Source organism: Calidris pugnax, unplaced genomic scaffold (assembly GCF_001431845.1).
Source record: "Calidris pugnax isolate Ruff unplaced genomic scaffold, ASM143184v1 scaffold56, whole genome shotgun sequence".
Taxonomy (NCBI): Eukaryota; Metazoa; Chordata; class Aves; order Charadriiformes; family Scolopacidae; genus Calidris; species Calidris pugnax.
In genome coordinates, this window is record NW_015090839.1 from 15,134,630 (window position 1) to 15,145,093 (window position 10,464).

Genomic DNA, 10,464 nt, shown 5'->3' on the forward strand with positions numbered 1-10,464 from the left:
GGGGGGTCTGCAGGGCTGCCCTGCTGTGAGGGGAGCGGGAGGGCGGGCAGGTGCAGCCCCAGAGCCTGCGGGCAGAGCAGCCTCTCGTCAGCAGTTCTGATGACTCAGAGGCTAAATTTAGAGAGGGATATAAACACAGCAGCCGCAGAGCAAACGCTGCCCGGCAGAGCCGCTCTCACGCAGGACCCACTCCTCCTCGCCGGCCAGCCGGGCTCTGCGGGCCCTTTGGGGGCTCCTCGGCAAGCAGCCGCAGCCCCCATCGCCAGCGCCTCCTCAGGCGTTACCTCAGGAAAAACTAACTGGGGTTAACAGAAGTTGCCTCACTGCTTTTATTTTTAGATCACTATTCTTTCTGCTGTGGCACAGTCCTCAGAAAGATTCCTTTGCCAAGGGTAGCTACCAGGGAGAAACAAAAAAAAAAAACCTAAAACAGAGACTATAAAAGGCTAGCGGGACATTCCTCCTCAATGGCTTGAAACAAAGGAGGACTCTGCAGTTGGGCACTTGCTTTCCTGCCTTTCCACCATAAAATTTAATTGAGTAAAATACAAACAAGCACACTCCTCACCATAAATAATCAATCCAAACATCTCATCATCCCCCTCAGAGATGGCAGTATCTTAATAAGATCAACCAACCTAAGCGGAGGACTGGAGGCAGAACCACTGGGTTCCAATCAGCGATCCCTGCATGATCTCAGACAAGTTACAACCTGCATTTCCTAGTCCCCCACACTAAAAAAGAAGTGGGATATTACCGCAATTATTTCTTAATTGAAAAATAATTCCTCAGCTGTCACACTGCTACAAGCAGAAAGCACGTTGCCACTGTCCCGGCCGGCACGCTGCTACGAGAGCCGAGGAAACGCAGAAGAGCCTGCAGAGACCACTGGGGTTGTACCAGAGAAGCAGCAGCACTGTACACTATTTAAATCACACACCAGTACTGCAGGTGATGTTAGAAATACTGTAAAACAATTCACTTGAACCATCCCAAATAATTATTTTGTGGGCAATCTTGGTATTTTAAGGTTATGGCCCCACTGCCTTAAGACACTTGCAGTCCTGTGTCCGGGGTGAAGGGCTCACGGCGGGCCCTCGCACAGAACTCACACTGCTCTCCTGTCACCAGGCTCCCTTATCCTCTGCCCACTTCCTCTACCAGACCCAGGCAGGAAGTTTTGCTTTTTAACGTTATCCCCTATTTTAAGCAGGAACAAAATCATAATGCATTTAAATCTTTTGTCAGCTGAAAGCATAGAGAAAAAGGATAGATTAGGCTGATGCAAAAGTTCTGTGGTTTTTATTAAACCATTACACAACGGTTGTGTGGCTGTTGCACTGAGAGCTTGTATAGCCCAGCCTCCAACAGCAGCCTTCTGCGGCTGCCTGAGGAAAAGCAGAGGGCAAGTACATGCAATAGCTCCCCCTAATACACATCCAGCAACCTAACTAGTTGAGCTTAGGACTTCCCAAGTCAGATCTGGTTTCTGTTTATTTAATGTCCATTTAATGTCCATTTAATGGCCATAAACTTGTCCCTTGTCCCTTGAACCCAGGTAAAGTGCTGGGATGCACAATATGCCTTGACAAGAAGTTCCACAGAGCTACCTATTGCATGAAAAACTACCTCATTCACTTTGAGCTGGCTCCTACTAGCCTGACTTGATTTTGCCTAGTTCTTGTACTGAGAGAAATTAGTCTATCCATCTCCTTCATGTCACTCTTGATTTCTGTTTAATGTTTCTACCCCCTTGCTGTCTGTTTTAGACTTAGCAGTCCTAGCCCCACTTTTTTTTTTTTTTTTTTTGGTCATATGGAAGTTTCATCATTCTTCTTGCCTTTCTCTGAACCTTTTCCAGTTCTGCTGCATCATTTTTGGAAGAAGTAAACCAGAACTGTATGTAACATTCAAGATATGGGAGAAACACAGATTTATACAGTGGCATAACTATGTTCTTGTTCTCAGCTTATTTTCTTAACATACCAAAGAATATTATTTCAGATCAGATGTGAAAGGGTCCAGAAAGTTTCTGTTAACCTAAATGTCAAGTAATCAGCTCCACAAGTGGCAGGATTCCAGAATGCTAGGCAAGGGGCAACAGGTTGTTCTGTCACTTGTACGTACAGGGGAAGGTGCACTTCCAAGCCCACCTCCTCCTTCATCGTCATTTGCCAGGAAGCACTGGCCAGCAGAGAAGATCCTGAAACGTACTGACCTACTTGGGAAACAAATGAATGAAAGCACTTACCCCAAGTCTCAAAGAGACTGCAGGTACAAGTAAAGTAAGGAGCTGCCGGTGCTACAGGCTGAGCTGCAGGTCAGTTTGAGAGTCTCTGCATTACATTACTATGAAACTTTTCTGAACATTTTTCCTAAAATGTAAAGTCATCATAAAGGACAGTTTCCTGCAAACAATTCCAGTTTAAAAAAAAGAAACTGTTAAAAATTCCCTGAGCATCCTAAATAAACGCCGGAGAGAAGCCTGATGGCTTTGGTATAAATGATGCACACATAACACTGTACGCCCACTCTCTCCCGCCGATAAGTTTCCGACAAGAGACATGGGCTCCCTCTTGCATAAGCAGAAGTGTCTCAGAGGAGGCCTCAATAACTCTCATGAGAGACACAGGGGAAAAAATATGCAAAATGTAACAAGTTTCACTTTCAAAGGAAAACAACATTTCCTCCTGGACATTTTCAGTGTCATTAACTTGAGGCAAACAGGTACATGCCCAGCCCTCTGTCTGCAGCGGATACAGGCTTTTGGGCTCCAGAGGCTGCTTGAGCATGTTGCAGTGACAAAGAAAAGAGTTACTTGCTGAACCAAGTGGAGAATTTAGAGAAACAAAGTTTTCTATAGCTAGATCTACGGAGACTTTTTGAGCATGGTCAGCATATCTAAATCAACTGCAGGATTCCTGATGTGTTGGAAAGGGGCTTTGTTGTTGTTTGTAATGCACTTATTTACTCAAGAAAGCTCAGCTCTGATTCAGCATCTGGTTCTCATTGAGGCTCAGCTTTTTTTAAACTGAGCTTCCCAGATGGGTTGACTGAAGCACAAGGAGGTCAAGAGACTTGTCTGAGGTCATACAGCAAGTCAGTGGCTCTGCTTGGACCTGAGCCCAGAACCGTTCAAGGCTACCACTCCTTGGCTCTTAAAGAGACAATTTTATCCCCTGTGAAGTGATCTTATCACCATGAAGAAGAGATGTGATAAAAACGGTCCCCTCAAAGCTTCAGCCTGCTTAGAAAGAGTTATTTTATTTGGAAAAAGCCGTAGCGTTCCAGTGTCTCAATGGAGCAAGTCAAACCAAAGGGGTGTGATACTGATATACAGTGTCATCCACCCCACTCCTGTATAACCCCAGGCTCCTATAGGGGCGGCCCCACGCTGCTGCTGCCGCCACCTCTGGTTGTCTACTCCCACTCCATCTAGCAGCTCGTCATGTCATGAAACACACTGTCGGTTCAGCACAGGTTGAAACTGCTTCTCAAGGCAAGGGAACTCAAGTGCACTCAGGATTTAAAGCAGAGCTCAAGCGTTTGTTGCCATGTGGCAATGTGGACGTGTGGGGTACAGGGAGGACATCCCAGCCAACATACCAGTCAGACCCCTATGCTCAGCTCTGTTCTCCATAACCACATTCAGCCTGGGGCTGAGCTACAGCAAGCAGTGTCACAGATCCCATGGCAAAGGTACACTTGCTCCAAACCGAGGAGGAGGTGGCAGGTACTGGCTTCTCCTTTAGAAAGCATGGCTTGGCTCTACCTTTGTTTTCCAGGGGCAGGGTGAGAAAAGCACAACAGAGGGAACATTGCCAGAAGCTACACAGCCTCAGACAGGTGAGAGGTACTAAAGAGCTTGAGAAAACGTAGATGGGTCTCGCATGTCATTCTGCAGAGCCCTTTGCAAACTGGATCAACCTGTAGTAGGCCCTGCTACTACAGAACGCAGAGTGTTGCTCAAGTCCTTCCTATAATAAATTCAGCATTTTAAGGAGATGAAAGCCATAGAGTTCTAGGGAATGTTGCGTTATTGCTCTAGCACTGTTCTAAGGATGAAAAAGCCAGGTTTTAAACTACTGTATTCTGTTTAATATATTAATAGGAAATGAAACCCTGAAAATGGTGCACATGCCAAAATCAAGCATAGGTGCGGCCAACTTTCTTATTCTTACGAGATGCATACCCAAAAATCTTTTCTATAGCCAAGAACCACAAAATAAATACCACATAGCTCTGGGAGCCCAGGGAAGAGATAACAGTGACTCTCCAGGGTTCCCAGTGTGGGATGGGGTTAGACCGTGCATGCAACTGAGTCCAATGACAACTCAGTGACGTCAACCTCAGCAGCTATTGCCTGCTCAGTTTCTCTCTCAGCCAGGGATGTACATTAACCAGTGGCCTTTGTGTCAACACAGCCTTGCTGCTGTGGCAGCAGAATGGGAGCCATACCTGAACTGCTGGAGAGCCTCACAGAACTCAAGAGCCATGAGAGGGCAACTCTTGAGCAACCTGGATGCACTACTCCAACGCTGAAAGCCTTTCCTAATTCCCACTGAAAGGGCACATGTTTTCTTTTCACAGGTTCACAGATAAGATGTTTTGTAGTCTCCAAAAAGAGGCACAGCTTGCTGAAAACCAGGCTTGCTCTCTCTCAGGACGTCACAAGACCACATTGGTGTGACTAACTTTGTGGTATTCTAAATCTGATTCAAGACACCACTCTGGAAAGTTGGTTTTGACCAAATGTTTGAGACAAGCTGGAATGGGGCATCCAAATCAGGGATTAGTTTCACAGCAAGATAAACGACAGCCCAGTTTTCCATGTCTCAGAGCCTGCCCCTTCCAAACCACAACACATTGTGAACCAGTTCACGTGTCTCCAGGGGCAGACTGCTTGCTTCTTCAGCAACAGGCTGGGAAGAGTCATTGCACACACAGGACAGAGGGGCTTCTGCATGGGAGATCTGTGCCAAAAGCCAAAGGAAATCCTCCATGCAGGGCTGGGAGGGAAGGGATCGGGCATGACAACAAAACACTCCACAGGGAATGGTGCCTTGGACACTAATATGTGGCTCAGTACTCAGTTTTCCTGACAAACAAGAAAGAATCCCTTAGCAGATCCAAATGCCAAGGCCTATCCCAGGGTCAGGCTGTGTAGAACCACTGGCTGAACTATTCCATTCTCGGGTTAAGTTTTCGGGTTGGGTTTTTGTTTTGGTTTTTTTTTTTTTTCTGTTTTGGTTTCAAATTTAAATGGCGAAACAGAGCTTCCCTCCTCCCCCCCCCCCCCCTTAAGTTTTCGGGTTGGGTTTTTGTTTTGGTTTTTTTTTTTTTTTTTGTTTTGTTTTCAAATTTAAATGGCTGAAAAGCTCTTCCCCCCCCCCCCCCCCCCCTCCTTTTACAACTTGTTGCTCTTCCAGTTCAAACAAAGACAGCAGAGCTCCTCCTCTGCTGGCTGCGCCGTCGGGTAGCGCAGGCGGACGCTTTTGTTTACTAACTCTCCCACATGCTTGGCTGACAGGCAGCTTGCTCTGGCTGCCGTCCGGTGCGTGGCACCGGGAGCCCCCGTGCCTGGCAGCTCGCCCCAAGCCGGGGGACAACAGAGAGCCCGACCCAGGGCAGCTTTAGTGGGGCCGGCTTGGGTGGGCATTCCTGGATGGGTTTCCAAGGCACAGACATCAGATAGGTACGGTCCCAAGATGAAAGGGGTCAAGTTACAACCAGTTCCACCACTTCACCCCAGGGCTCCTCCACCGAGATGGTTAACCTTCCCTTTCCTCTGAGAATCTGGCTAGAGAGAGTGGGGTCCTCAGCTGTCCATGGCAAAAAGGTGGCTCTGGGGAACACCCCATTCCACCACACACATGTTTAAAACCTCCTGGTAGCTCGTTACTCTTGCAATTCTCTCATGTCACAGACAGGACCAAACTTTTTCGCAGCCAGAAGCCACGTTCTCTGTCCAGAACAGAGATCCTCACTTACCTTTGAGAAGAATTGCCACAGATCCCACAGTTAACAGACCACCAACTCATTTGGAGTGAGAGAAGCTTTCTGTCCCACCCTGAAGTCATCACCAGTGTCAGCTTCTTCATATGCAAGGAGATACACACTCTCCTTGTTGGGCTTCCATGGAAGTGGCAAAGTGCTGCCTATTGCCAAACCTTTGCCACCTCTGACAAACTCTGCATGGGCTGGGATTTCTATTTCACCCCTACTCAAGAGGGGAAGGAGGGCAAGGAAGAAAGAATCAGTGGGCTCAGGGGTGCTGGTTTTTATTTTGTTTCTTTGAAGAGCAAGGTTTCTTCTTTTTTTTTTTTTAAAGAAAACAAAATCAAGATTCTGGAGTGTGGTTTTCAAACCTGATGGCATCTAACAGCTGTCTTTTGTTGTGAGGAAGTTAGTCACAAGTCTGAGACACTAGCTAGGACTGTCTGACGGAGGAGCTGCTAGCAAGTCTAGCGTGATCTAAATATACTCCACAACATTTCAGACAACTACCCCTAGACAACAAGGAGTGTCAGAACAGACCCCAGGCTTGTTGGCATCTCCAACATGAGGAGCTGATATAAGCCACAGATGGCCACTTGTGCCACAGAAGAAAAGACACTGGTGGTGAGGAGAGTGGAGAAAAGTTGTAATAAAAAGCAAGGGGGAGATCCCTGGTGAAAGCCTTAGCGACCCTGTTGCTGATGAACTGGAAGACTTGGAATAGCAGCAACCAACGCAGAACAGCTACCTTCCCAGGCAGTAAATGCAATCCCATGCATTCTCTTCCCTCTACCTGCCAATCTTTAGGAAAAGCCAGCAATCTAGCATAAGCAAAATTCATGAGGATACCCCTGCCATTTTATCGCTAATGTTAGTCTGCTGCCTTAGACAGCGGCCTGCTTAGCTGATGCCTGGATCTGGTCTTCCAGAGCACCACTCCTGGACAGCTAAACCCCCACCATCCCCTCCAGAGACACCCTACCCTCTGTATGTGGAGCCGGTGGAACTGGTCGGCAATGCACTGCAGCTTCCGTGCGATCTGCACCTCGGCACGTGCTTCCCGCTGACCTTCCTGAGGCTCCTCTTGGAGGTGCGGATCCAATGCAAAGCCAACCGGAGGGACATGTAAACGGTAACCAGCATTCCCTACAAAACAGACATCACAAGAGTCATTCTTCCAGCGCAAAGAATAGCTCTTCTACCCAGTACACTTTTCAGAGTAAAGAGCTACACATAATCCTCAATTTTTGACTCGTGTTAAAGTCCAGTTCCTGAAACCCAAACAGTGACTGTGTACCGTAAGCATGCAGTAAAACATTTGCTCAGCTTTTAGGTAGATTTATATCAATTAAGCAGAGCATTGTGTTGCTTCCCATAATGACATGACAGTCAGGATCTTATACTTGGTTCCTTTTACTTGTCTGTAGTTCAGCGAAGTGCTGATTTGTTTTTTTCAATAACAATTTTGCAGTTTTACAAGATCTATGCCTCAAGTTGTCTCCCATTAAAGGTTGCTGTATCTTTTCCATCAGGCTTTTCTCAGTTCTCTGGCATTTAGTGGGACTGATTTGAATTAAAGTTGAATCGAATACACAAAGCTGAGTGGTGTCCCATCAGTTACTAGTAGAATACTGGATGGACATGCTACTTATTCAACAACTTTAACTCCAGTAAAGAGCCTAAAAGCTGTCCCACCAAGTGTAAATTTTTGCATTTCTCTCTCTCCACTGAAAACTTCTAGGAGTCTTCTTATGTGGATGAGACAGCACTAGAAGTTAAAAAATGTAGGCAAATCATAGGATACGAGGTACAGTGAACACTTAAACATCTAGCAGTAAAATAAAACATGACAGAACAAAGCCAAAAAGAAAAAGAGTGGGAATATCAAGGACAGTGGAAGCAATGAGCAAGTGCTTGGCTCCTACAGTGGACAAGCAAGGATAAGAAAATACAAGCTGTCTTTCCTGAGGGAGCAGGACCAAAGCAAAATAATTTTCAGTCCTTTAATAAAACCCCTTAATGAAAGAAACCTTGTTTGACTGGGGAAGTGCTAAAGGGACAGTTCCCTTGCTGCAAAGCTGGTGACACTGGAGTGCTCTTACCATAGAAGAGTCTCCGGGGCTCTTCAGTGACTCCACAAGGCAACATAACATCCTGACTGGAAGAGGATGGGCTGAGTGTTTGAGTTGCCTTGTCCTGCTGCTCAGGATGCCTGATACCGGGACCACAGCAGTGTGTGAGGGGGAATAGTTGAAACCTCCCCAGAAGGCAGCTGTACGACTGGTTCTGTGTGAAAATGCCAGTTGCAGTCATCTCACCAGGCTGACCTGCAAGTCCAAAGTCATCAGAGTGAAACACGTCATCGTCCAGCCCATCCAGGCTAGAATAGTCCTCTTCCAGGTAGCTGGGGCGATCCATTGTTCCTGCAATAAAGGGACATTTGAGGAAACAGCTAAGACACAGCAAGAACACTGTCCAGGAGAGAATGCCTTCTGCTCCACCAACACGGCACAACCCTTTTTTTCCATGCCCGCCTCCCTCCCTCCCAATGCTGCCCATCTGCATGGGCAGTAGAGGTGACTGACTCAGTGGTGAAGGTCCAGGCTCTGTGGAAAGTCCTCAAGTGCTGGGCCAGGGGGAGACAAAGTTCACAGATGTCTAAAAGTCCACCCTTGGCTCCAATTCCACAACTGTTCACGAGGAGGGAGCCAACCCCTAACCTCAGCACACAGAAATTGAAAAGACATAATTTTAAAAAGCAACCCCAATCCTTCAAATTGCCTCGTGGTCAGCAAGCTTCTTTGGGTGTTTGCTTTGCTTTGACCTGCCATATCTGAACTTTATGGTATGCCCCACTTACTTTTTCCCTTATTGATGAAATAAAGCTCTTGTAATCACAAGGCTGCAAGACTGGACTTCTAAGAAACCCTGGTGGTTGCAAAAGTCATGAGCTGGGAAAGCCATTTCTGTGAAGCTCTCCATAACTTCTCCCTGTAAGGGCCAACTTTCCTTTCAACTTCTCATTTCTTCCCTCAGCTCAACATAAGACATGTCTCAAACTTGGCAATGTAGTCACTTCACTATCCCTCTCGCCCTAAAGCCTACATGCACTGTCAGTGCATTAGTTCATCCTGCTACTAAAGAAAAAACATCGGTGGTGTCAGAGTTCAAAGCAGGACTTCTGTAGCTGCCATAGTCAATGCTCCTGAGCTCTGTTGCAGCACAAAGCTGGACAAAGATGGTGGAGGAAAAAAAACACACCAAAACCCCCTAAATCACTATTTCAGAGCTCTTTGCAAACATATAGTAATTAGCAGCAGATTTTTAAAAAAAAATAAATAATAGAAGCCATAAGTCCCTTTACTGTTACCTGTGCATCTAACCCAATTGGAAGACAGTCTCCTAAGAGATCCATCTCCAGGATTTCCACCCAGTTCCAAACAAGGCAGTGAAATTCAACTCTTCATGTCTCTTCCTTTGCTCTGGTTTGCGAAGCATTTAACAGAATGGAAGACTAGCAAGAGGAATTTCAGGCCTGAAGGAGACATTAATAATAATTTCATAAAGATGTGTTCAGCACTCCCCTTGGTGCTCCCATCTCCCCCCAGGTGAGCAGCACTCACCACACCAACATGCTAGAGGAGACAAAGGGACAGAACAGTGCAAGAACTATTTGTGCAGGGCTCTGACTCAGGGCCACCACCATTATTTAAGTTGTCACATCTCAGCAGTTCGCTCATCCCAGCCACAACTCCCGAAGAAGAGTGTGCAGAGCAGCACAGGTACCAGCCCCACAGCTGGTCCAGCTCTGCTGGATGACAGCAGTGCTGTTTCAGCACGGCTCTCCTAACATTCTTGTCCATGGCTTTAAGCAGCACACCGAAAGGAGTTACAGGTCCTGAGATGCCAACACAGACAGATCTCCTGCCAGCCCTGCTGTTGGGTCGCCATCACCTGACAGAAAGGCAGGGCGATAACGGACTTTGTCTTTGCGGCAAGGTTTGCCAGATCCCATCCGTCAGAGCCCCACTGGGACACGGGCATTCAGTGCAACAAAGTGCAACAAAGGCACCGGCCAGCCGGCTGACCGAACCCTGAACAAAAGAGGGCCCAGAAAGCCAGAAGTTTTACTCGACCTCCCGCCATACGGTCCGACTTTTCTTTGCAGAGCTCTCAGGAGACGCTGGAGAGGGGATGCCGAAGCGGCGCAAAGGATAACTCGCCCTACAACCGGCTGAAGTTCCCCCCGCAGCCCGGGAAGGCGGCTCACGCCGGGACCCGCAGGCACCCAGAGCCGCCCGGTCTCGCCCGGGAGAGCCGCTCGGGGGGCTCTGCCAGGCGTCCGTCCTGCCCCACGGACGAGGAGCCCTCTCCTCTCCGGCGCCCTGTCCGACCCCCAGGAGAAACCCACCGACCCCTCCGGCCCGCCGCAGCCGCCGCGAAGCCCGGCCCCGCCGCGCCGCCGCC

At 47.8% G+C, this 10,464-nt stretch overlaps 1 protein-coding gene across 2 annotated transcripts in view; it reads right to left on the minus strand.

Annotated features, from left to right (window-relative positions):
• BMF (Bcl2 modifying factor) overlaps positions 1-8,417 on the minus strand; it is a 16,900-nt gene extending 8,483 nt beyond the window's left edge. Inside the window, exons 1-2 of one of the 2 annotated variants that reach the window (XM_014942041.1) lie at positions 8,325-8,417; positions 6,980-7,143 (exon numbers count right to left, since the gene is read on the minus strand). In XM_014942041.1, coding sequence (XP_014797527.1) covers positions 6,980-7,143; positions 8,325-8,415 — 255 coding nt within the window. In that variant the 5' untranslated portion in view covers positions 8,416-8,417. Of the gene's footprint in view, positions 1-6,979; positions 7,144-8,099 lie in introns of both variants that reach the window. The other variant, XM_014942040.1, reaches the window with a different exon arrangement.
• Positions 8,418-10,464: the final 2,047 nt, after the last annotated feature.